The sequence below is a fragment of the Pseudorasbora parva genome, chromosome 24 (genome assembly GCF_024679245.1).
Source record: "Pseudorasbora parva isolate DD20220531a chromosome 24, ASM2467924v1, whole genome shotgun sequence".
Classification (NCBI taxonomy): Eukaryota; Metazoa; Chordata; class Actinopteri; order Cypriniformes; family Gobionidae; genus Pseudorasbora; species Pseudorasbora parva.
In genome coordinates, this window is record NC_090195.1 from 19,500,637 (window position 1) to 19,527,989 (window position 27,353).

At 37.9% G+C, this 27,353-nt stretch overlaps 2 protein-coding genes across 7 annotated transcripts; one reads left to right on the forward strand and one right to left on the reverse strand.

Annotated features, from left to right (window-relative positions):
* Nucleotides 1-8,969: 8,969 nt before the first annotated feature.
* On the reverse strand, nucleotides 8,970-12,948 carry thtpa (thiamine triphosphatase). 2 transcript variants are annotated; one of them, XM_067434904.1, is made up of 4 exons: nucleotides 12,825-12,948; nucleotides 12,359-12,434; nucleotides 11,704-12,237; nucleotides 8,970-9,313 (listed from the first exon to the last, which is right to left on the reverse strand). In XM_067434904.1, exons 2-4 carry the CDS (start codon nucleotides 12,426-12,428, stop codon nucleotides 9,213-9,215), a joined length of 705 nt encoding a protein of 234 aa, XP_067291005.1. In that variant the 5' UTR covers nucleotides 12,429-12,434; nucleotides 12,825-12,948; the 3' UTR covers nucleotides 8,970-9,212. The 2 variants fall into 2 exon arrangements, with proteins under 2 accessions (XP_067291005.1, XP_067291004.1); XM_067434903.1 differs by having other exon boundaries at nucleotides 11,704-12,240.
* A 366-nt stretch (nucleotides 12,949-13,314) lies between these two features.
* zfhx2 (zinc finger homeobox 2) lies at nucleotides 13,315-26,755 on the forward strand. 5 transcript variants are annotated; one of them, XM_067435546.1, is made up of 6 exons: nucleotides 13,315-13,502; nucleotides 16,988-17,146; nucleotides 17,355-17,415; nucleotides 18,227-22,275; nucleotides 22,749-22,864; nucleotides 23,655-23,794. In XM_067435546.1, exons 1-5 carry the CDS (start codon nucleotides 13,497-13,499, stop codon nucleotides 22,857-22,859), a joined length of 4,386 nt encoding a protein of 1,461 aa, XP_067291647.1. In that variant the 5' UTR covers nucleotides 13,315-13,496; the 3' UTR covers nucleotides 22,860-22,864; nucleotides 23,655-23,794. The 5 variants fall into 5 exon arrangements, with proteins under 5 accessions (XP_067291647.1, XP_067291646.1, XP_067291643.1 ...); XM_067435545.1 differs by lacking the exon at nucleotides 22,749-22,864 and having other exon boundaries at nucleotides 23,655-24,339; XM_067435542.1 differs by lacking the exons at nucleotides 22,749-22,864; nucleotides 23,655-23,794 and adding an exon at nucleotides 24,197-26,755 and having other exon boundaries at nucleotides 13,318-13,502.
* Nucleotides 26,756-27,353: the final 598 nt, after the last annotated feature.

The following is a 27,353-nucleotide window of genomic DNA, read 5'->3' on the forward strand; positions in this document are numbered from 1 at the left end:
TGTAGCTTTAAGAATTTTGTATTTCAACTTCCGTTTTTGCCATAATTCTGTGACTTGGCCTTTTCTATGGCATTAGCTGGTGAAGTGGATTTACTTAGGCTATTGTAGAGCTAACAAAAGTTATCAAGAATGTTTTAATGTTTGAAGCTGATGTCATAACAAATGTCAATAGACATGGAAGATTTTAAAATGAGAGGTTCATTCATAAACCCAGATCTTACCTTCATGCTGTGGGAAGGCAGAACACGACAACAACAGCAGCGCCGGAAAGGGGCGGGGCTACATTGCATAGCCTATCTCTTCAGAAGGTAAGTTATTTTGAATAAGTAATTACTTCATTACAGCTAAATAAGAAAAAAAGTGTGTTCTATATAGTATGAATGTGTATAGTGTAAATGTAATCTGGATACTCATTCGCCATGTTTTTACTATTATGTGACCTACCAGAGTCAGGTATGTAGCTTCACTGGCATTCATAAACACAGTCTTATAGGTACCTTCTTTCTTTCTTTCTTTCTTTCTTTCTTTCTTTCTTTCTTTCTTTCTTTCTTTCTTTCTTTCTTTCTTTCTTTCTTTCTTTCTTTCTTTCTTTCTTTCTTTCTTTCTTTCTTTCTTCTACATTGTGACTGCTTCCTTCTTTGTTTATATAGTGTTGTCAAATAAAATAATAATAATAAGAAGAAGAAGAAGAAGAAGAAGAAGAAGAAGAAGAAGAAAAAGATACTTAGAAGATACTTAGATCAGAAAAAAGATGTGTAGCCTATGTAGATGCCACATTCCACCGCTCCGAGCCCGCCATCTTGCATTCATCACTCAGTGAGAATCGCATTCAAAAAAAAAAGGAGAAAAAAACAGATGCACAGCTTTAGTTGTGAAACCGCCAAGATTTAAGTTCCCCGAAGAAATGCATAACTTTTTACAGATGAGAATGTGTTGGTTTGTGTTTTTATGTTTACTCAATATTTATTTTTTACTATGGTACTTTTAATGTTTTTATTTTTACTATGGTACCTTTTTAATGTTGTTTAATGTTAAAATGGTTGAATGTTAGCTGATGCCTTCATCTTGTTGTGTTGTGTTAGTTTAGCAAAATCATCTGCTGAAGTCTATTTCATAGACAAGCCTATTTGTAGCTAGTTAATTAGTATGCCCTTTCTAAACATTTCTGTTTATTTTGTGATGACCTTTGGATGTGATTTGCTCTAATTAATTGAGGGAATTTGCAAACAGGAAATTGCTGACAGAACACATTAGTGTTTTTATATTGTATTGCCTGTATTTGGGTACTACATGACTAAAGGCCTGAATATTTACATTATAAAGACAGAATATTTATGCTACATTATTTGTGATTCAAACACTAATCATGTTTCTCCATTATTAATGGAAAACAAGTATTTTACATAAATGTACTACCTTTGGTAAGATTTTTTAAATGTTTTTTGAAAGAAGTCTCTTACTCACCAAAACTACATTAACTTGCTTTAAAATATAGTAAAAACAGTATTATTGTGAAATTTTATTACTATTTCAAATAGATAAATATATTTTAAAATATATTTTATTTGGTGGTGGCAAAGATGAATTTTCAGTAGCCATTACTCCAGTCGTCAGTGTCTTAATATCTTTACTTAAAATCTTTGTGGAAACCATGATAAAAAAAAATAACTTCAGGATACTTTGATTAATAGAAAGTTCAAAAGAATAGCATAACAATCTTTTGTAACATTATAGATCAACTGAATGCATCCTTTCTGAATAAAAGTATAAATTTCTTTAAAAAGAATCATAATGACCACACTTTTGAGAGGTAATGTATTTTCCATTGTCAGATATTTTGTGAATAAATAATATAAATAAAATATATTTATATGAATTTAAAATATAGCCTATATTGACGATCAATAGAGGGGCTGAACATATAAGATTAATCGTGAAGAAATACATGGATGAATCAGTTTATGACATGAATTATGGCTTAACCTTTAGTTTGCTGTTGATACGAATTAAAGACTTGAGCTCAAGAGATGGGTCACTGGTTCCTTTAGATATGCACACATGTGAAATGAGAAGTGACAGAACTGTTACAGGAGCTCAGATCTGGCTTCAGGCTCAGAGGAATATGATGATAAATCAAATATGACATGTAGCTCTTCTTTTAGAGAGGAAACTAACAACAGATGCCCACAATTCTCTTCTATCTGAAAACCTACTGACCCTAATTTATCAAAGTTCCAGACATCCTGAAAATTATATATATAATTATATAATTATAAGTACTGTAATATATATACTTTGTCTGCAACAATGCTTAGGTAGGTACATGTCAAAATAACATCCACATGGATGGTAGGAACCAAGGTTTCCCAGTAGAACATTGTCCGAAACATCACATTATCTGCTGGCTTGCCTTCCCATAGTGCATCTTGACTGGTCTGCAGCTATGCAGCTCCATGACTCTGTCGCTGGTTCACCACTGTTCCTTCCTTGGACAATTTTTGATAGATACTCAACAATACAGACCAGGAAAACCCCACAAGAGCTGCAGTTTTGGAGATGCTCTGAGTCATCTAGCCATAACAATTTGGCCCTTGTCAAACTCACTCAAATCACCGCTTACAGTGATTATGCTTTTTTTTTTTTTGCCAGTTTTTCACATAGAGAACCATCTACTATCATCACCCCCCATAATCCATCAAAATTGTCTACTGCTTCTGTGTTGATTCATTTATTTATTTTTGTTTTAGGTGAACCACAACAGCTGCGTGTAAACATTTGCTCAGATGAATAATTGACCTTTATATCATATTATGAAATGCAAGATCTATTTCTGTCACACTAATTTACTCCAGCAAAACTATTGCACAAGTCAACTCATAATGTCATATGCACTTCTTACCCTCATATTTTGTTTGGGCCCTTGGACAAAAACTGTGAAACTGTGATCGTCTTTTCTTCCCTACTGTGATATGTATGCGATTCAAACGGCTTTTCAAACAAGTGAAAATGCAGAACAGGAATCAGGAATTGACTGAATCATTGGTTGTGGTATGCTATTTCTGTGATGTCATATGAGTGACAAATTGTCCAGCCCTCATGCCTGCAAACAAAATATAAGTTTATGTTAATATCATAAACTTATATTTTATTTACAATAGAATATAGATAACATATAATGTTGAAAGTAAGACATTTTGAAATATCATGCCAAATATTGGCTCAATTTGGATTTCATAAGAGCTACACATTCCAAAAAAGTTGGGACAGGTAGCAATAAGAGGCCAGGAAAGTTAAATGTACATAAAAGGAACAGCTGGAGGACTAATTTGTAACTTATTAGGTCAATTGGCAACATGATTGGGTATAAAATGAGCCTCTCAGAGTGGCAGTGTCTCTCAGAAGACAAGATAGGCAGAGGATCACCATTTCCCCCAATGCTGCGGGAAAAAAATAGTGGAGCAATATCAGAAAGGAGTTTCAAAAATTGCAAAGAGTTTGAAGATAGCATCATCTACACTGCATAATATTATCCAAAGATTCAGAGAATCTGGAACAATCTCTGTGCGTAAGGGCCTAGGCTGGAAAACCATACTGGATGCCCGAGATCTTTGGACCCTAAGACGGCACTGCATCACATACAGGAATGCTACTGTAATGGAAATCACAACATGGGCTCAGGAATACTTCCAGTAAACATTGTTGGTGAACACAAACTACAGTGCCATTTGCCGTTGCCGGCTCAAACTCTATAGGTCAAAAAGAAGCCATATCTAAACATGATCCAGAAGCGCAGGCGTTTTCTCTGGGCCAAGGCTCATTTAAAATGGACTGTGGCAAAGGGGGAAACTGTTCTTTGGATGAAATTTGAAGTTCTTTTTGGAAAACTGGGACACTGTGTCACTCGGATTAAATAGAACAAGGACAACCCAAGTTAATATCAGCGCTCAGTTCAGAAGCCTGCATCTCTGATGGTATGGGGTTGCATGAGTGCGTGTGTCATGATCAGCTTACAAAAAAGAAGAATCCGAGTACTGAAATGGCCGAGAGGACCGTTTGTTGGCTCGAAAATCCAAGGCCAGCCCATTTTCCACTGCAGCAGAGCTCCACGCGACCTGGTCACCTGAAGTCCCTGTGTCAACCAGAACAGTTTGTCGGATTCTGTCTCGAAATGGCCTCCATGGTCGAATCAGTGCCCAGAAGCCAGCACTAAACAAAAGACAATTGAAAAACCGTGTGGCATTTACCAAGGCCCACAGCCTGCTAAAAGGATGGATGCTGGAAAAGTGGCAGAAGGTGGATTTTTCAGATGAATCTTCTGTTGAATTACACCACAGTCACTGCAAATATTGCAGGAGACCTACTGGAGCCAGAATGGATCCGAGATTCACCCAGAAAACAGTGAAGTTTGGTGGCGGAAAAATCATGGTCTGGGGTTACATCCAGTATGGGGGTGTGCGAGAGATCTGCAGGGTGGAAGGCAACATCAATAGTCTAAAATACCAAGAAATCTTAGCTACCTCTTATATTCCCAACCATAAAAGAGGCCAAATTCTGCAGCAGGACGGTGCTCCATCGCATACTTCCATCTCCACATCAAAGTTCCTCAAGGCGAAGAAGATCAAGATGCTCCAGGATTGGCCAGCCCAGTCACCAGACATGAACATCATTGAGCATATGTGGGGTAGGATGAAAGAGGACGCATGGAAGACGAAACCAAAGAATATTGATGAACTGTGGGAGGCATGCAAGACTGCTTTCTTAGCTATTCCTGATGACTTCATCAATAAATTGTATGAATCCTTGCTAAACCGCATGGATGCAGTCCTTCAAGCTCATGGAAGTCATACAAGATATTAAATTTGGACCTCACAGGACCACAAATTAATTTGCTGACATATTTTTGTATTTGCTGTAAATTTGTTCCATTTCTGTAAAGGCGACAAAACTTTTGTCTTGCCAAAATTTGACCTTTCCGTCTTGATTAAATGATAAATATTTTTTCTGTGAACATTATTTATTTCAGTGCATTAAACATCATTTGGGAGGGTTTTAGCTTTTCATATGAGCTATTTCTAACACCAATGAATTAATTAAAAGTCAGGTTAATATCAGGTATTTCTAGAAAATAGATAAGCGACAAGACTTTTGTCAGGGACTGTATAATAAACACTGCAATATTTCAAAAGAATGGGTAATTTTGATTTCATGGTGACTTTAATGGCTCAAAAACATGCTTAACATTGGAGCGTCAACTTGATGTGCCATGACGTCACATGAGAACTTGATAACACCTCATACAGTAAATCCTCAAAGAAATATGTTATGTTTCTGTGTTTCTAAAACCATGAATAAATGCAATTAACTTTTAATTTTTAAAAACATTAAGTCATTTTGATAGAGGAAATAAAAATGTGTGCCTTTTTAGTAGCCTAGGGTAACAAGAATTTGAAGGAAAAAATAGATGTTAATTTTGAATTTAATATTATTATTTCACTAAATCGTTAACACAACCTCAACAGAACAAGGAATGTTAAATCTTTAAGAAAAAAAAAATATTTCATTGTGCATATCGGATTCTGACTTCATCATAAAACCATTAATTCAGGGGTTTCATCCCAGCTAAATCATGTTCTAAGAATGTTTTTCTAACATTCCCATTAAACTTATGAAAATGTTATTTCTCTCAACATTCAACATTTTTTAAACATTTTGAAAGTGTTGTGTGTGTGTGTGTGTGTGTGTGTGTGTGTGTGTGTGTGTGTGTGTGTATGTACTGTAGTCACAGTCTCTGCCAAAGCCAAACTAAAATAGTGTAAAGCAGCTGCTGTGAGAGGAGTCAAATGTGGGAACTTTCAAAGCAACAGCGCCATGTGGCTTCATTTGATCACCTGTGTAAGTGTTACAGATGACAGGAAGGTCACTGATTGTTTGGAAAGAGATTGAGAAGTGTTTTGTGAGACTGAGAATTTGAACGTAAATGGATGCAAGTGGGATTGTTAACAGCAAAACTAAAGCTTTTATAAGTAAAAGGCGTTTTGATGCGAAAAATACACCTCTGTCTCCCTCTGTCATCGGGTACCCATCTGAAGGGTTCCTCTAAAATAATGGCACTTTAATTGTATCCTGTCCAACCTTGCACAATGGTTTCCCTTCATTACTATAATGTGTATATATATATATATATATATATATATATATATATATATATATATAAAACAATGAACAGAGCTGGTCTTAGCAAATATCTAGAGTCAAATTCTCAGAGATAACATAAAATAATAGAAGTCTGAAGGCAAAGGCCTTATGTTAGGGAGAAGAAAGCCAGAGATACTTGCACTTTAAAGAGAGTACACAGTGTCATATTTCACCTCTCCTAATATTTCCTCATAAAAGCCTTCTCTCCACACTCAAGCTGAAGTCTCCAGCTGAAATGAATAGCCTACCCCTTGTATCCCTCCATACCAGCTCTTTTATTTCAGCTCTGCACATGAGCTTGTCAGCGTCATTACCTTTTTTATGTACCTCGACTGGGTGCTGCTCTGATATTTGTATTGTACAATGTTTAGTATAATACAATTATCTATAGGCCTAGTATATTTTCCGTGCGTATTAAAATCAAACCAAATATGTTAATGTTAAATTAATTTATAAACATTTAGTTTGAAGTCACAATTGTTCTTTTTATTAATATAACAGTTTATTATATATTTAAAAAATCTGTGTGCATCATTATTGTTTTTTAATCCCTGTACCCTTGTAATCTTTAATCCAAATACTTTATTTTCTCTAAACGTCACTCTGATGTGTTTATTGGCGTGAGGGTGGGATCAACCTGTGACTCGCATGACATCACAGCAATAGCAATCCACAACCATCTAATCAATTCCCCGAAGACTAAATTAAGTCCCGCCCAACAAGTTCGAGAAGCCATATCAATCATAGACATGATACATTTTTATGTCTATGTTTCACGACTTTAAAATATCAAATAATATAGGCCTATGCATGCACCTGCTGCTTCTTTTTTTAAAATCTTTTTTTTTTTTTTAAATCAAGATATGTTCTGTTAGTCTGATGTTCTGACACTCGATCATTCACTTTTTGTTCTGACATATGCATTTTACAAATATGTGGCTACATAATCAAAATGTCATAAATTTGATGCGCTTCACATAATTAAAAATAATATTTGTGATTTTTTTTTTTTTTTTGTGGCATGATGTCCATAGGACGTTTACAGTAGAGTTGTGAGCATTGGACATAGCTGTGAGTCAGTGTTATTTAGATCATTGATCTGACGAGACATAAATTAAACATAATTTCTAATTCTGATCCATAGATTACCAAACCATCTGGAGTTAAAACAGATTTGAATGAACTTGTCAATGGTTTTAGAGTATCATTCAGCCAGCTGCCGTCATAATGAGTGAACAGCTCATAACAAAGATAACAGCGCTCTCTGCTGAGCAAACGCTGCACTTTAATGACACACAAATCTAATTAGGTCAAAGCAGAAAAATGCTAAATTATTTTCAAAATAAAAGTATCTGCATTAAGTAATATTTTCGTCAACGGCATTTATTGGATGAAACTATCTAAAATTTACTGTAAGAAATATCAAATTTAAACAAAAAAGCTACTTTTAGTAAATATCTTAGGATACACTATTTTTTTAGGTGTCTTTGTTACAATGTAATTACATATTTATATACTGAGTAAATAACTCCACGTACTAACTACAGGGTTATGATTTGGGGTTAGTTGCATGTATTATACATACTTTACTCTTATGGTAATTACATGTAAAAAGGACACTAAAATAAAGTTTTACCAGATCTTATTATATTTGTCCATCATACTTTTAACAAGCCCACTGTTTAACAAACCCACTAAGAAAAAGATTCTATAAAGAACCTTGCAGGGTTCCAAGTGTGTGAACAAGAATAAATAGCTAAGCAAACATTAATAATTAATAATAATATTATGAAAGGTGAAGTGAGTAACACTCTTCATCACCTGTTCGGGAGTGGGATATATTTGGCAGCAAGTGAACATTTTGTCCTCAAAGTTGATGTGTTAGAAGCAGGAAAAATGGGCACGCGTAAGATTTTGACAAGGGACAAATTGTGATGGCTAAACGACTGGGTCAGAGCATCTCCAGAACTGCAGCTCTTGTGGGGTGTTCCTGGTCTGCAATGGATAGTATCTATCAAAAGTCTATCTTGGTGAACCGGTGATAGGGTCATGGGTGGCCAAGGCTCATTGATGCACGTGGGGAGCGATCAGACAAGCTACTGTAGCTCAGATTGCTCAAGAAGTTAATGCTGGTTCTGATAGAAATGTGTCAGAATACAGTGAATCGTAGTTTGTTGTGTATGGGGCTGCATAGCCACAAACCAGGCAGGGTTCCCATGCTGACCACCACTGGAAGTGCCAACAGTTGGGCATGTGCGCATCAGAACTGGACCATGGAGCAATAGTCGAAGGTGGCCGGGTTTGATGAATCAAGTTTTCTTTTACATAACGTGGATGGCCAGGTGCGTGTGCGTCACTTACCTGGGGAACACATGGCACCAGGATGTACTAAGAGAAGAAGGCAAGCCAGCGGAGGCAGTGTGATGCTTTGGCCAATGCTTTGCTGTGAAACCTGTTACTTTGAAAATGTTACTTTGGCACGTACCACCTATCTAAGCGTTGTTGCAGACCATGTACAGCCTTTCATGAAACAAACGGTATTCCCTGGTGGCTGTGGCCTCTTTCAGCAGGAAAATGATGTGCTGAACAAACAAGTCCGATCCATGGAGGCCAAACCTCACAACTTTACAGGACTTAAATGATCTGCTGCTAACATCTTGGTGCCAGCTACCACAGGTCACCTTTATGGGTCTAGTGGAGCCCATGCCTCTACGGATCACTGCTGTTTTGGCAGAAAAATGGGAAACAACATTCTGATGAAGATAGTCATAATGTTATGATATAATCAGATATCTGCTTTATTTGACTGACTCAAACTGCCATGATGCAATGTTACAGTGCAACGCTACATACTATACTTTATAATATTTCCTTTCTCTATATTTCTCTGTACTGCACCTAAACACAATACAGTGATTATTTTCTCATTAACATATGAGCATTAAATATTTTGTGTAGTGCACATTTTCATAAATGAATCATTAAAAAGTGCTAATTATATGTTAAATAGTGATTCCTCATAAAATATGAGCATTAAGAAGTTTTGCATAGTGGTCTGGTTTAAATCTTTGAAGGTAAACATCCATTTTCCCCTTTACTCTCTTCTCAGAGCTTAAACCTGTGAAGACAGACAACAAAAATACATTCGATATTAATGTAAAGTGACGTGAAAGGTTGATTTAGCATTATTTATATTTTATTTCTGATAGATAGCAGATGCCATTAAAGTTAAGCCATTTGTTTATAATTTATTAGGCAGCAGATATGCAACTTTGGATGTCTTAGCCAGGGTTATTATAGTTAGTCACCATGAAATCAGAATGGATCATTCTTTTTTGTTATGGAATATTGCAGTATTTATCATGAATGATTTATCTATGCACATCAATATACAACCATCCAATCAATCAATTTCTGATGGACAAAATCAAGTCTTGCCCTACATGTATTCTTGTTGTTTATACATCACAATAGGGAAGACTATTGCAACTTCTGTTTCATGCTGACTTTAGCTAACACTGAAGCTAGAACCACACTATATAAAACTATTACAGTTATTGAACTGAACTAAATCAGCACTGAACTGACTTGAGCTAAATGACAGAAGAAATTGACTCGTATTCAATGGTTGCATCATTGTGAAGTTTGCAACATTGCCTGTCATTTTCCTGTTTATCACTGTAAAGCTGCTTTGAAACAGTCAGTATTGTATAACGCGTTATATAAATAAACTCGACTTCAATTTACTTGACTAAAACTAAACAAAAAACACTTTTGTTACTTGAAATAATCATTAACTGAAATGTAATAAACGTATGTAACTTATGTAATATATTGTTTTTTTTATTTAAAACATTATCATTTAGTTTAACTTAATGCTTGACTAAAACTGAAGTAAAAAATAATAATAAAACAAATCTAAAGACATTAAAAATATATATAAATAAAAGTGACAAAAATGAATATGACAAAATTATTAAAACTTCATAGTCAACATTTTCTTCCATACTGTGACGTATTAGCCTAGAAATCTAGATGCACCCTAGCGGCAGCAAATCTAATCTGCCGCAACTCTCAATCATAGACTGTAAAAAAATATGGACATAGTGACGTCACCCATAGGATTCCGATAAGCCTTCTGAAGCTTAAAGTAGGGGTGAGCTGGGCGTTGCCATCTTGTGAGCAAGTCATCGCGTGTCACTCCCGGATAACAGAAAATGGGCAAAAAGGCGGGATGTGGGCGGAGCTTAGGTTACACAATGACTATAGACTGTGGGTAAATGGCTATCCACCTGTCATTCAAAGTAACCACACCCTTAATTATGCAGAACTTTAAGACTTTATATAACGTAAACGAATGAGTTAGAAAAAAATTCACAGTTGTCATGAAGGTCAAAGTTAGCCGTATAGGCCAAAATCACAATTTGTACCAGACTGTAAACATGTTTTTTTCTGCTGTAAAGTTGGGCATATGGGGCTCAATAAGATTCTGCTCCCTTCTGGAGCCTTCCTCTAGTGGCCAATTGAGGAATTGCAGTTTACATTACTTCCGTATTGGCTTCAAGCGAGATCGCGGGAGGTTGCCTCTTGCTCTCAATACACTTATGAGCTGTAAACGCCAAACTCTAGTCGGGCCAATCACATTGTGTATAGAGTCGGTGGGCGGGGCTTAACATAATGACAGCCGAGTTGCGTTTGCGTGCTTCTAGTAAACACAGAAGCTGGCGAACGGCGGTCTTTCGAATCAGCTTTTACCGCGACTCTGGAAGACTTGGAGTTAAGCTTTTCTCTGAGAAAAGAAAAAAGAACGGCACTGAAGTCATTCTTAAAAAGGGAAGATGTGTTCTGAGTTTTGCTGACCGGATACGGCGAAAGTTTAATCTTTCAACTAGTTCTGCTTCACCTTCGTTGCTCTGGTTGGTTGTAGCGCTATCCTACAACCGTTTATCCCGCCCCATGGATTGAGCCCTGACAATAGTGAGTTTCCAGACCAAACATCTTGATGTGGGTCTGGCTTGTCAGGCTAGCGACGTATATCAGAGGCTAACAGCTTCTCAAACAAGAAAAAATGTAGGGCGGGACGTGATTTTGTCCATCAGGAATTGATTGGATGGTTGTGGTTTGCTGTCATGTCATGTGAGTGACAGGTTGTCAATAAACACATCATCAGAGAAGAGATGTCACTGCAAGAGGAAGGGGATGTTGATTAAACATTATGAGGGCATGTGAATATTAAAGAAAAAAAAAGAAAAAAAATTAATTATATTCACAAATAAATAATTTATAATAATAATAATAATAAATACCGGAATATTCCATAAATAACAAGAAGCGTCAGTTTTGATTTCATGGAGACTAGCAAAAATGAAAATGGAAAATATGAAAATTAAAATCGATCTGAAGTATTAATAAAAACTGGTATCTCAAATATGACTTTAAAATAACAGCATCTTTAGCATATTCACTCCGTATATAATGTAACAGTGTCCACACACAACATGAGCTCACCCAGTTCTGCAGCAGTGCTTGTAATCTTCTGCAGAGCTGCATTCATGTCACTTCCTTCAGGCACCAGAACCTCAATCTCTCCCACACAATATCCGAAATCAGCCTGGTCCAGATCCACCCGCACTGCACCGTCTCTCTCGAGCATGTATGAGCAACGCTTGGTCTTGAACTCAGCAAAACAGGTGAGATTGAGGTCAGACAGCCACTTTGTATCATCTGCTGAACAGATCTCCGTGTCCTTGTTTTCTGACACTTTGTCAATTTGTTCCCTTTGTGAGGAATTTGATTCACTCCCTTCAGCAGTGTGTTCACTGATAATCCTGCTGACTTCTGATTGGATCAGAGGGAAACTGGTTATCTCTCTGTATCGTGTGCAAAGGGCCTGAGTTTCATTGTCAGGTGTAGTCCCTGAAACTGCAGGGCATTTCAATTCCCACAATCCCTCTCGGCATCTCAGCCAGAAATCTTTTAGTGTGAGGATGAAATCTGGAGAGTCAAAGTACTGGTCTTGAAACTGTCGCTGACCAATGCATTCTGCTGTGTAGAGATATAAATACATATATGTATGCAATATGCATGTAGACACATAAAAAATATATATATTATAAATATACATATATTAAGCGTAAATAAAATAAAAAAATGTTTAACACACCTTCAATATGCTGAAGTTTCCCCATAACTTCTGCATTACAAACAAATTTTCTCTCCACCTCTACAGTCATGTTTTCCTATGAGACAAAAATAAAAAAGATAAATTAGATTTTTGGCATATTAAAGAGTTTCAAATTAAAGAGTAATAGACAACCTGTTCAAGAAGAAGAAGAAGAAGAAGAAGAAGAAGAAGCCTTTTAAAAATGCGCAAATCAATCCAGATCAGCTGTGTTTCAAAACCAAGTGAGCAGCGTAGTGAGACAGTAAAATATGCAGCTTATAAGAACAGACAACAACAAATATTGCCGGGAACGGGAAGGGGGAACTAAACAGGTTAATAAATTGTAAACTCAGGCAGTGGTAATTATACAGTAACTAGCTACTACTGCGGTTAAAGTCGGGTTGTGAGACTTGTCATTTCGACGTAACGAAAATAAACGAAATCAAACAAAATAAACTGAACTTACCGATCAATCAGTGTAATGAGGACAGACGTGGAATCTGGGTCCTGTACAGCTTTTCCGGTCAGGCATGTTCACGGACAGCCTAATATCTGCTTGTCATTAAGCGCACCACATAGCCTACGCAAGAGTGCTTTTATAAGTATTACTTCCTTTAAAAAAACAAACACACACACACACACACACAATTTGGCTACTTCCTGACAAATATTGTATTTCTATCAAGATCAGAGAACAGCATTTTAGGATATTACATATAATACATGATATTGCATATATATATATATATATACACACACACTTTTTTATTTATTATATATGTACACACACCTATAAAACATTTCCCATTTGACATGCGCTTTAATTCGCCTCGGCCAGAGGATTTTTTAAAACAAAGTTACAAATAATTTAATGAATGACAGTATAACAACATTGTTCCAACATGCTTGTAAGGTGTGTTAATCGAACCGTTAGGGGGAAGAGGAACATTCTTGGAGAGAGTTTAGCAGTCAGCTTTTGGGGGAGCTGTCGTGTGTTTACTAGAGGAGAGAGCAATGCAAGAGTGAACGAGAGAGAGGGAGAGGGAGGACGGAGGGAGTGAGTGAGTGAGAGAGGGAGAGAGAGACAAAACTTTTCAGTTTTAAAGAGCGAGAGGAAGCGTGTGCTGGAGTCCCAACCATGCAGGTAAAAGCCTTAGCTAATTGCTTTAGTGTTAATTAAACGATGTTGACGCCGAATTGATCAAGAAGTTGCGATCGTGGGGGCGATGCGGATCTCATCGCGTCCTGAGCACGATAGATAATTTGATGCATGGCTTTTCTCTGCGAATATTTAGTTGGTTTTCGAGTGTTAAAATCCAAACTTTTCTGCCTCGGTCTCTCATTTTGGCCCCGCCACCCCCTTTCGCTGCTCGTTGTGTTGCACGTCGCTCTTTTCGAGCAGCAATGCGCTTCATCCATCGTTAATTACTGCGCTCTACAATTATTAAAACAGACTTATGATGCTTAATATCTACATTATACACTAAATGAGGAACTTAGACCGCCAAATGCAATGTATTGGGTTAGATAAATGCCGAAGAGGGACGACAAACGGCTTGTTTTTTTTAACACATCTGTATGAAGCAACCCAAATTCATTAATTAAATAGCTTAGTCGATGTAGGCCGCAATTTCCGCTGTGCCGCGGACGGCGGGCGGGGAATGTCTCACTACCCGACCATCAGGCCACAATCAGGGGGGCGAGGAACTAATCAAGACCGGGGTTTTACATCTGAGAGCCGAAAGCCTATTTACACAATTCAATTAGCGCAATAAAGCAGGTTTGGACAGCAGCTTCTCGAGCCGTGTGATCGTTTTACCTCATTGTTTATTCTCGAAGCTTTAATTTTGTGTCTTTGAGAAGTTTGTGGGCGATTTGTGGCTTGATACGCGATACATAATTAGTTGACCAATTTGTTGAGTGTTGTTAGCTACGTTAGCCATGTGAAGTGCCACGAATGTTTATAAGAAAACGGCTTCTTTTGTTTTAACATCACCCTTCAAGTAAGAAATCACTCAAATCAGTCGCTTTGTAGCGATTAAAGTTGGAAAAGGGGGTAATTAGGGCAGGAGACTGCAGTGCAATACACTTTAATGGGGTATTTGTCATGATTACACTAGAGTGAGTGTGTATATGTGCGTGTTAGCGAGGCAAGCTAAAGCTCTCCGTTTCCAATTGATTCAACAGCACACGGGTCTTGCTAATTAGGCTGTGGGTTAATTAACGAAATCATCAAGAGTTATGGCGGCCATATGAGCTCGCTGTCGAACGACAGTGTCCCGCGGCGTGTGGGTTCGTCTGTCTTTGACTTTTAAGAGAAGTTAATAGTACTTGTCTTGAGGATTCAGTGCATGTTTTCAGTCTAGCAGGGAAGCTAATTGGCGTGGCATTGTAGCACTGTTGGCATTTGATGTCTGTTCGTTACTTGACAGTGGCACGTTAAAACGAAGCAAGAAACGGTGTAATTTAAATGATTTTGCATGCATACGCGAAATGAAGTCGTTTAGATAAGAAGTAAGATGTTTATATCTTTGATGTCGACGTATGTGTTATTTATTTATTTGGGTTATTGTTTTAAAGAGACATTACTGTCATTAACATCCCAGGGGATTTGCACCCATTATCTGTTATTTACAGCCCATGTCGCCTTATTCACAAGCGGCAACGTGTTGACAAATTTCACTCACATCAGCATATTATAAGAATAGTCAAGGTCAACATTTAGGCCTCATCTGACGTTAAATAGCCCATTTATTGCAGACCTGATAAATAAATTCATGCATGATTATGCTTATCAGATTTGATTAACATGGGATGCCTTATATAAAGTAATGTGCCTTCAAATGCATGATTTATAAACAAGGTATCGTGATCCAGATTTGTTAATGTTGTGTCTAGCAGAAAGAACAACTGCATCTGTGATCAGATTTGATGTCTTGCATGAGTAACAGTTACTGTTATAAGTACATCACAGATTGTATGGCCTATATAAATAACTACAGGTCACAATGTCAGACCTTATTGTGAATAGGGATGCACCGAAATGAAATTCTTGGCCGAAGCCGAAACCGAATAATAATGAAATGCTTGGCCGAAGACCGAAGGCCGAATACCGAACGCGGTGTTTCGCATTTTTTCCATTTATTTGGCAATTTTTTTTTACCATTACAATAATTAAATAGTAAAAATTTGCTTTTTACTATTTTGTGTTGCTTTTCAGAGAAATAAATCAAATAACAAAAATACAATTTCAAAATATTTATTTAACACTGGATTTTTTTTAAACATTCCAGCAGATATTATACAAACTAAGCACAACATAACTTAAAATAAATAATTAGTAAAATAAAAAATATAATTTTATTTGGCCATCTTAGAAGCCCCCCTTCTTGAATAGCCTATGTTAGGCCTATAACTGACTGCTGAAAGAATGTAACTCTGTATGTCTACAACAACTAATGTGCATTGAATAGTGCAAAAAATGTGGATGAACCCACAACAAATAAATAACTGTCTTAGACATAAGCCTACTTAGCCTACTTCTTCAGGAAAAGTGGCAGGTTCTTCTTTATGAAAAGTAGCTTCTCTGCTTTCTCACATGAAAGTCGGTTCCTCTTCTCATCGATGACATGAGCACTAAATTTCAGCACTAAACAGTGCTTCCACACTGCTGACATGTTTGCTGCATAAAGCACGCAGCTCTCACTCTACGTGGGTTACTTTTTGATCGCGTCATTAAAAACGTCATTGTTCGGCCAAAATTATTCGGCCTTTTTACTTATTCGGCCGAATGCCGAAAGTGCTTTTTTTGGCTATTTTCGGCCGAATAATTTCGGTTGCCGAATATTCGGTGCATCCCTAATTGTGAACATACTCCAATAGATAAAAGGGGCAGTTGAGTGATATGTACCAATTATGTTATTTTTCTTTTCTTTTTTGTAAGTGCCATCATACATCAATTGATCAGATTAGTTAGACAATTGTTGCTTTTCTTAAAGTATATTTTAGAGTTTTGATGATTAAGCTTATGTGAACTAAACAGCTATTTTAAAGCTGACTGTACATTAGATACCATAATACATGCAATGTCAAAGAATGTTATTGCATTAGATCTTGTCTTTAAATCTTTAATCTTTTAATTTGTATAAAAAGGGCTATTCACCTGAAAATTAATACTCTGTCATAATTTACTCAACCTTATGTAAATCCAAATTGTATGACTTTCTTCAGTGGAAAATAAAGACGATAAAAAAAAAAAATGAAAGTTTTGAAAGTTAGTAGTGTCCAATGTTGCATTCTGCAGAAGACAGGCATACAGGTTAGGAATGACATAAAGATGAGTAAATTACATATTTTAAGTTCATGTGAAGTGAACTAACCCTTTAAGAATTTAGCTTTGTAAAGTGCTGCACTTATATGTATTTGCTAATTTCACATTTCTTTCAGCTCACGCATTGAATTACACTAATTGACACTACAATGAGGCTACTTGAAAACAAAATACATACTATTTAAAATAGTCTAAAAATAGATTTTGTGAATTCTGAAAGTTAATTAGTAAAAAAATATTTGCCTTATTTAGGTCTGCTATATTATTGCTTATGATAATTAATATTACTTTGGATTCAGGAGGAGTCAGGAGTAACTCTGGGAGGTGCCAGTACGAGAGGTTCAATGTGGTTATGCCCTCTATGTCAAGAAAGCCAACCAGATCGCAAGAATCTCTCTCATCACCTTACGGACAAACACAGTGTCCTCCCTGCTTGCCTTGATAAGTTACTGGATATTGTAAGTATATTTACAAAGATGGACTGAACTTTTTTGGGGGGAAAATGTTAGAAATGTAATGTTTAGTACTGTCATTTATGTACATTTTGATGGCAAAGACTTTTTTTTAATGAAAGTAATGACTATGTATTGTCAGTTAAACTATAAGCTTACACAAGTTTGTTTTGTTTGCTTTTAACGTAAATAATTGGTTTCCTCTTTTCATAAGGCTGCTCCTAAGCACTCTTCCATTGCTGAAGATGAAGAATCCAAATCCCAGAATGATGCAGGTGAGTTTTATAGAGCTATAGACTTATTCTTAAGTGTTTGCATTTGTGCCACACTCAGTGATTTAACACTATTCCAGCACCGAGATCCTAGGTTCCAGTGTTATTGATACCAGGCTTGGGTTATGCACCACTGGACACACAATTGGCTGTGTTGCTGACCACCTTGCTTCAGTAGTTTCCATGGCAATGAAGCACCTGTAGGTTGTAGCCTACTGAGTGTGGCCCCCACAAGTATTCAGTTTTCCAGCTGACTCCTGGATGGGATGGCTGGAAAAAAAGATTCAGAATTTTTGCCAATTATTTACATTTTACTGGTTGTTAAAAGCATACAAATGATTTTTGTTCTGATTTTGGACTTAAGGGGGTTCAAGCTTTTTAAGTTGAGGGACGGACCAGGGATCCCAGTTGCATTTTGTATAAACCGAGTGTTGCGATTTAAGCCTACTCTGTGAGATTTTGTGTATATTTAAATGTTTTTATCTATACTATGATATTGCTATAATTATTGACTTATGGATTCATACACATGTATATTACAAATCATCTTAATACATTGTTAACTAGTTTTGGTTAAATGTAACTAACATTATGTATTCTGTTTAACACTTTATTTATTTTTTTACTAAGCTCTGAAATCAAGTAGCGAACAATTTGTTAAATTGCTCTGTTGTTAAAGACCTGTTTAACCTGTTCAGCATAATATTAGCCAATTGATTGGTATTACAAAAAACCTGCACTTTTTCAGGTTTTATGTTTTGCTTTTAAATGCTCACTAACATTGAATTTTTTTTTCTTTTTATCAATTCATTAGATGGCACATCTCAGCAGACACATTTAGAGAACACAAAGTCCCCCTCAATGGCTTCCCAAAATGAGAGCGAATCTACAGATGCAGGTGACAAGGGTAGTTCTCAGGAAAAAGAGCTGGATGAAGAACTGGAGGGAAAGAAAAATGAGGAGAGTGATGTGGGTAGCTTGGAGTCAGATCAGGACAATGTGGAGCAAATTGTAAAAACTTCAGAGGCTTCTGTAAGCAATGGCAGATCCGTCTGTAAAAACGTAGCCTCTGAAGGTGATAACCGTCCATTCAAGTGTAATGCGTGTTTGGAGTCATTTCCTACTAGAACGGCTTTGAGTGTTCATTATAATTCAACCACCCATATCCAGAGGATGAGAACTGGAACTGTGAATAACAGTGACTCAACCCCTTTCCTGGCTCGACCTTATGTCTCCAACAAACCATACCAGTGTGCCGTCTGTCGTGTCTCCTACAATCATGCCATCACCCTGGAAAGTCATTTAAAATCTGTGTTGCACCAGAGTCGCAGCAGGAGTGCAGGAAATGCTACTCCTAGTTCCACTGCAAATACAGGAAGTGGAACCATGGTTACAAACTTGGCTGCGACCACTGTTGGAAGCACCACACAGTTAGTTAACACCTCCACCAGCAATTGTGTCACCCAAGCAAACCTGACTCCATCAGCAGTAACGACCAAAGACGGAGAGCAGGTGCAGCCTCAGCTAGCTCCCTCATTACTTTCTTCTCCGGTGGCCTCCGCACAAGCCATGTCTGCTATTCTCACTCTTCTGACTTCCAGCCCAAATTCTCTCCCACACTCCATTCTTCCTCCTCTCTTCACGACTGGGACATCTGCAACACCAGGGGCAGCCACCCCGCAGCTTATACCCCAGCCTCAGATGCTCATGCCCCTGGTGTTGAATGGACTCCAAACTCAAACCCAAATCCAGGGCCAGAATCCAGAGTCTCCAAACCAGCTTTTGCAGCAGGCAGTGCCAGTTCTTGGTCTCAGTGCTGCACAACAGGCCCTCTTGGCCCAGAGACTCAGTGGCTTACAAAGTCAGTGGGCTGCATTTGGCCTCCCAACCACAACTCAAATGAGTTTAGAGGAGACCAACAAGACGGCAGACAAGGGTGCAGACATGAGCGTACACAAGGAGATAAAAGTAGAGCCTTGCGATCAGCAAACGTCTATAAAATCTCAAGAGGACTGGAAAAATGATGGGATAAAAAAAGAAATGTGTATTAAGGGTGAAAATACACAAGAGCAAAGTGAAAAAATTGTGGGTGGTGGCACATGTGATAAAAATGAGCAAGGAGAAAGTGAAATGGAAACCGAGAGGCCAAGTGAAACCGTGTGTCAGGGGGATGATGCAAACTCCAAAGTAACTGAATCCCCACTCCTTCAGCGTGATAGTTTGTTGTCATGTGTTTTGGATCCAAACCAAGGTCTCAGCCATACACATCCTGTTAACCGCTCTGGCGCTGTTAACTGTACCTTTCGTAACACTAATTTTGCCTTAAAAGCTTCAGGCCATAGAAGTGCTAAAGATCATCCACTCTTGTCTTCAGGACGGTCTATGCTCACTGAGTTCCAGTCTCAGGTTCTATGGGCCTTTTTAGAGTCACGAGATGATGCTGAAACATCTAGTCCCCAGCGGGAAGACTGCGAAGCCCTCGGTAGGGAGGTAGGGCTAAGTGGAGAAGAGGTACGCAAGTGGTTCTTAGATGCCTGGCAATCCAAAGATAGGGAGAGATTAGACAGCTTCAATGATGAATTGGACAGAAGTATGGAGGATGAAGAAGGTAATTTAATGATAGATGAGGGTGAAGATGAACACAGTCCATCAACGACAAGCAGTCATGCCATTGACCTTTCCAGTAGTGCAGAACGACACAGGATTGGTAAGGGAAGCCCAAGAGAATTACTGTTGACATCCGACTCTGAAAATGAAGAGTTTTACACATCTGTTATCGTGACTGATGAAGAAAGTCAAAGCAGCTCTATGAGGGAAGAGTCAGGTAGCCCAGTCAAACAGTCTTCACAGGTCGAGCCAACAGCTGAAAGGTCAAGTGGTGGTGGAAAGGTTCTTCGTTCTACTACAGTCTTCCTCTCGGATGCAGAGGATGAATATGATGATGAACAGAGTATGAAGAGGAAAAAGAGAAGGAGTGAGATTGACAAGGAAGAGGGGGAAATCAAGCGAGAGAAGCAAGATGTAGATCTTGATCTTCAGTTGGAGGCACAAGCTGACCCTCCTACTCCTCTTTCAGTTGCAGTTGATCATCAGGGCATTCCAACTGGCATCTTGCAGCCGTTGCCCCTTTCCTTGTCATTGGGTTCACTTTCCACTCAGTTATACAGTCCATATGTACTCTCACTTCCTTCATCAGTTATTGGGGTGGGTGTTTCAGAAGGAGATCGGGGTAAAATGGCCTTTTCAAACACTCAAGCAGTTACTCGCAGTTCAATAGCAGCACTTTCGGACCCTTTTAATGCAGGTGCACCCACATCTCTTACACACTCCTTCTTATCTAATGGTAATGATGGCGAGTCTGCTTTGGATCTTAGCATGGGGAAAAACCACAGCTCTACAATATCAACATCATCGGTCTACCCAGCTAACAAGTCCTCTATACAGAAAAGTCATTTGCTTGATGGTCTGGGATTGAGACCAGCGACTGTTGGGGTTCCTACAGATGGAGGTCTCATCGTTGTTCAGGTGAAGCCAGATCCTGCCAGTGCTATATCATCTTCCAATAACAGTACTTTAACTAATCGCAATAACTTGGCTAAGACTAGCACTGTGTACATGAGGGCTGCAGAAAAGGTTAGCACATCACTCATTGAAAGGGAAAAGGAGAAGGAGCGAGAAAAAGAGCGGGAGCAAAAGAGGCCAAAAGTCAGACGGTTCAGGGACATGAGACGGTCCAGGACCATCATCCATGCTGACCAGCTTGATATTCTCTATGGATGTTATTTCAAAGATCCAAACCCAGGAAAGCATGAATTTGAACAAATATCTGAGTGGGTAAACCTTCCAAAGAAAGTGGTTCAGATCTGGTTCCAGAATATGAGGGCTAGGGAGCGAAAGGGAGAGGTCCGTTTTATCAGTGATGGCACTTTGGCAGCTGTTGGGAAACCACTAATTAAGTTTACCTGGCCTCTCTCGAAGCCCATATTCTCCACCCCACCTAAACCTAACCCAAGTCCCTCCACCGGCTGGGCCCCTGCAAAACCCCAAACTGGAAATGTTCCTCCAAAGACAGATAAGGTGAAGGAGGTCAAGGAGCCTCTGAAAATTCCTCTTCAAGGTCCAAGTAGACCAAATCAGACGCCCTCTTTCACTGTTGTGTCCACCGGACCTTCATTAGTTCATAAGACCAAAACAGAAGCAACTCCCATTACAATGGTTAAAATAGCTCCTAAGACAGTGGCCACTCCGGTTGCAGTTCCTCTGCTAGTCAGTGGGATTTCTACATCTCGATCTGCCCCGAAAAGAAAGGTTGAAGAGGTACAAGCCGAGTCAGACCATACTGATGAAGATAACGATGATTATCGCGGAGGGGTCGAGTCTGGGACTGCCAGCCAAATGGTGCCAAAATTGTCCCCTACGCCAATTAACAAATCTTCTGCCTTGGTATCTCAGAAACACAATGGGCTCAAATATTGGTCTCAGAAAGGTCCATTCAAGATCAACACCCTCTCAAGAGAACAGTTAGGCCTGAGCTCACAGCGAACTACACCCACTACCACTACGCCCGCCATGCCCACCACGCCCACTACGCCATCTCCTGTGATGGTTACAGCCTCCTCTGTTCAAAACCAAAAAGAAACAAATTACATACTGCAGAACTCCACCCCAAGACGACCTCGAACTCACCTGAACTGTCTTCAGCTGTCCATCCTGCAGTCGTGCTATGAGACATGTGCTCATCCTAATGCACTGGAGTGTGAGGCAGTGGGGACAGAGCTTGGGCTTCCGCTGAAGGTTGTGCAAATCTGGTTCCAAAATACACGTGCCAAGGAGAAACGCTGGAGGCTTCAGCAAGAGAAAATGGTGAGGGCATTTTGTCTAATATTCCGAAGCAGCTGTTTTCATATCTATTTTCAGTATTTTGCTATAATGTCATTGGCCTTAGTTGTCTAGATACTTTCTCATGTCATAGCAACACATTATAAAACAAGTAGACTAAGAAAGTGTCATCTTTAAATAATATTTTATTATTCCTTTTGGCATAGTGGTGATGCCTTTTAAAGAAAAATATCATCCAATTTTACTCAACCTCATGTCATTCCATACCTGTATGCATTACATTTCCATTCCTCTTGTTACATTTTTTTTAACTCAAAAGGAGATCATTTAACCTGGTTGGGTATTTAAGTGCCTCGGTCACCCCGAAATGTAATTGGTAAAGAATAGGCTGCCACTTCTCTCTTGTGCACCAAATACGCTTCACACAGTAGATGGCAGATATATTTCTTTTACTTTTTTTACTACTTTTTTTTTTTTTTAACTGTGTCCCAATTCAGAGGCTGCATCGTTCGAAGTCCGCAAAGGTCGGACCAAGTGTTGTTAAAAGGGAAGGTCTAACCTATGGAGGATTGCTCTTGTCGCCTAGCAACTGTGACAGCTGCCATTGATAAGTGTCAGTAATGTTTGTACTGGAAAGTTATATTCAACTGACTGAAACAAAACAGGGTCCATTTATGTGTATAATACGAGTATAAACTGTATAAAATCGCCTCTTAGTAAGATACAAGTCAGCATTTAAGTTTTTAAAAGTTTTTTACATTTACATTGTTAGATATTCGATTAAGTTGAAACCTAATACTTTTTGCATATTGGGTGAAATATGCATTTTCTCTCTTAATCCTGTCAATACCGGCACACAATGAATTATGAGTTAGACTAGGCCATGAAGGATCCATCTGTTGTATCCTTCATTGGCCAGGAAATGATGGATGCATTTCGAGGCCGCATTTAAAGGAGCCTTCGAATTGGGACAGCCTTCGTTATGCCGCAGTGATGCAGTCGGCCTTCAAAGGATGCGGCCTCTAAATTGGGAGGCAGTCCTTAAAGGGTTAGTTAATCCAAAAATGTAAATTGGCATTTACTCAACCTCATGTTGTTCCAAACCCGTAAGACCTTCGTTCATCTGCGGAACACAAATTAAGATATTTTTAATGAAATCCGAGAGCTCTCTGACACTACGTAGGCTGCAACATAATCACCAATTTTAAGGCCCCGAAAGATAGTAAAACAGATCATTAAAATAATGTGAACACAGCACTTCAACCTTAATGTTACAAAACGAAAATAATACTTTTTGTGCTAAAAAAAAAAAATGACAACAAAAAAATAACAACTGTATTCAACAACTTCAATACATTTTTGGGGGTGAACTAACCCTTTAAATCTTTTACATTGATCCCTAGAAGCAGGCGATTGTTTCCGCCACCTCCTGGACAGGAATGTATGGTGCACAGGAAAGTAGTTGCAGCTGCTATGATTTTACTACTAAAATTTCCTCCATTTCTGGTTATTTTTCACCAAAACTGGAGCACTTAGATCAGGGGTTTACAACCTTTTTGTCACAAAGTGCCATTTTTAAGTGTCTGAGTTAATCACTGTGAAGGTATAGTTTACACAAAAATGTAAATGTTGTTTGGATTCACCCTCATGTTGTTCTAAACCTGTATCCTTTTCTTTCATGTGCCAAACGCAAAAAATATATATTTTAAAGAATGTTTGTAACCAGAAAGTTGACGGCACCCATTGACTTCCATAGTAGGGAAAAAAATACTATGGCAGTCAATAGGTGCTGTCGTCTGATATGAGAAACTCATACAGGTTTGGAACAACATGAGGGTGAGTAAATGATGACACAATTTTCATTTTTGTGTGAACTATCCCTTTAACATTTTGTTTCTCTGTAATGAAATGAAACTGACATTGTAATTTTTACATCTTCACACAGTCGCCTAATCCCATTGACCCTTCCAAGAAGGTAGATGTCAGCTCGGGTAGCTACCTACAGTACAATGCTCTCCGAGCCAACCGTCCCATCTTGCCCAAACCTGTACAACTGACAGTTGTGGAACCAACTCCATCATATACCATCGGCCAGACAACAGGCCGTGAGACTCTGAGAGGCAAGTGTGACGCCTGTGGGATTGAATTCGAATCCAGGGCTGCAGCGCGTGACCATGTCTTCTCTGCTCGACATCTTGCCACTCTGAGAACCACTAACTTTGGTCAGCAAGCAGCGTTGGTCAGCAATGGATCTGGTACGGTGTCTACTGGTTTTGCCAGCCAGTCTTCTACCCCATCACCAGCTAGCAGCTCCAGCTAAACAATGAATTGAAGCTGGTATAGTCTGTGGACCCACTAGACTTGTTGGCTTACAATAGACAGATAAAGGGTGCTGGTCTTTTAAGCTATTGTTCTTTTGAGGCTCCAAAATTGGAGTGGGCCCAGATGACTCTGGCCATCTTCACGCTCTCTCTCCTTGGATATCAGCAAGACATTATTATACAGAGTCTTTACTTACAGGGCTCCTTTTAATGACCTATTGCCACAGCATCATTTTACTATAAATAATCTACTGAAATGGTAATCATGGACATGCTAATGCTTATGTGATTATGGTCCGTTTTTCACAACTTCATCTCGGTTTAAACTCCTATTATGTTGGGTAATATTTTACTCACATTTACATATAACACTTAGTTTGATTGGGAGAATCTATGGTAATGAAGCACCCAAAAACTCAACCAAAGTGCTCTGGATTGTCAATTATGTTTGTGGTACTGCTTTTGCTTGAGCCAGGGTGGTATTTAGCCTGTTTTAAAGCCTATATAGAAGAGTCGTTTCTAAGCTGATTTATCTCTGATAGTCTTGTTAATTCAAAGAAATGTATTCTGTAAACAGAAGTTTCCTTCTGGCTCAGTTGAAAGAAGACTAGACTATGCTAACAGTTGATAGTGATGAAATGGTAGAAATGACGAATAAAGCAGAGTATGTGTAGTCTGGAATATGGAGAATTTGGGAGAATGTTCTGAATCCAGACGTGTTTAAACGAGGAGGTTAACATGATAGCTATTTTTGAACAACCATCATGACAATCCTATAGTCATCAGCAGAGCTCCCGTTGAACGTTAAAAATGTCAGATGGTCCTCATACAGCACTTTGACTCTTTTAAAGTCTCAAACATGTTTTTTTAAAGGTTTTTTTTAAAAGGTTTTCGTGTTCCGCAAATAAACAGTTTTGTTGTATGGTAAGATCTTACTGTATGTCAAACTATAATGAAGTATTAATCAGCTTTTAATGTTATTTTAAAGAGTTTGCATTGCACATAGTTAAAACAGACAAAAAAATGGATCAGACCTAGCCGCTGTGCACGAAGCCAAAGTCAAGTCTGTACTCACACAATTTTATATGGATTTGTGGAACATTGAAATTATGTACCTTATACCCTCTGATAAAACATTTAGTTTGGTTTGAGTTAAGGGAGTAACCCCAGCTTGTCAATATGAATTTAACACAAAAGTCATTTATTTATGGTAAAAGCAAAAGCATTTTAGAATTATGGGAGAGAGTTGTCATCTTTTATTTTCTTGTTCTTTCATTAAGCATTTTGTGTTTTTGCAAACATACTGAGTAGATTCAAGTATCTTCTTTGAAACCCACCAGGAGAGAAGACAGGGTGCTTTTAGTGGACCTGGAAGCTATTCATCAGGGCAACAGGAGGTGCGATTTGAAGGACATGAAATACTAAAGACGATTTTCCTTTTTGGTTTATTTTGTATATTATTATTATTGATACTATTAATACTTTAACAAAATGCAAAACTAAAAAAGATTTTTTAATGAACTATATTAAGAAAATGATATTCCAAAGTTATTCTTTCTCTTGCTTTGTCTCATTAAAGAAACCAAAAAGCAATCTTGATTGGAAGTGTTCGTAATGCAAACCACAAAGGAGCTCCCATGCCTTGACACTTTGTACTAGTCCTGGGTTTAAGCACGAGCTACAGATAAATGCATTTCCGACAAAACTTGGAACACTTGAAGTTCATTGAACGTTTTGTTTTCAGTATATCCCAGCAAATACAAGTTGTTTTTTGTTAAAAATAGTGTCAAGTAGTTCATATGAGATGAACATGGACTGGGTTGTAGTGCAGTGCTACAGGACGTGGGATCACATGGTGTTGCACTGTTCAGAGTATATAGGTAGAATATGGAGAAATGCTTTTATATTATCTTTTCACTTTTTCATTGACACTTGATTATCACTTGTTATAACTGTACTACTTACTATTTTTCAGTACTTTCATCACTTTTTGATTATTATTGATTCATAACGGTTTTAATGGCATCTCAGATGCCATTGATATGAATATTGAAAGATAACGGTGGCAGTCTTATGAAAAATTAGAATATTGATTAAGCTTGTTTTCCCCTCAATGTACCTTCATTTTGTGTTGGTTCTCGTTTTTTCTTATGCAGAAAACAAATAAACTGAAGTTAATTGTATTAATGTTTCTCTTCATTATGTAAATTGCCCTTATAATTTCTATATGTAGATATTTGATGTTTACTTGAGTTGTGTATAAGCAGCACAATTTAATGTAAATGTTATGGACCATCTTGTCAGGGTGCTTAATGTGGCAGACAAATTAAAATACTCAAGATATTTTCAATGGGTAAAACAAATATGCACAATTTCACTAGCCTCAGGATAAATTAGGTTGAAGATCTTGTAATTCCAGTGTTTACATACTAGCAATGTTGTCACTTAAAGGGATGGTTTACCCCAAAAAGAAATTGTCATCATTTACTCACCCTCATGTTGTTCCAAACCTGTATTAGTTTCTGACAAAGCAGATAGAGCAACATTGACTACCATATTATTATTATTATTATTCACCTACTATGGTAGTCAATGGATGCTCAAATGCTTGGTTACAAACATTCTTCAAAATATTTTATTTTGTGTTCAGCAGAACAAAGAATTCATACAGGATAATGTTCGTTGTTGGATGATCGATCCCTTTAAAAAGTAAGTACATTTATTTATTTTTAAAAAAGTAATTATATAGTATATAGTATTATTTTTCTCTTGTGTGCACAC

Coding starts and splice junctions, on each gene's coding strand:
- thtpa (XM_067434903.1), bottom strand. CDS start 12,428: ATGACTGTAGAGGTGGAGAGAAAATTTGTTTGTAATGCAGAAGTTATG. Junction 12,241..12,358: donor GAAACTTCAGCATATTGAAG/GTGTGTTAAACA, acceptor ATCTCTACACAG/CAGAATGCATTGGTCAGCGA. Junction 9,314..11,703: donor AAGCACTGCTGCAGAACTGG/GTGAGCTCATGT, acceptor CTGTCTTCACAG/GTTTAAGCTCTGAGAAGAGA.
- zfhx2 (XM_067435542.1), top strand. Junction 17,147..17,354: donor TTGATAAGTTACTGGATATT/GTAAGTATATTT, acceptor TCTTTTCATAAG/GCTGCTCCTAAGCACTCTTC. Junction 22,276..24,196: donor GGCTTCAGCAAGAGAAAATG/GTGAGGGCATTT, acceptor ATCTTCACACAG/TCGCCTAATCCCATTGACCC.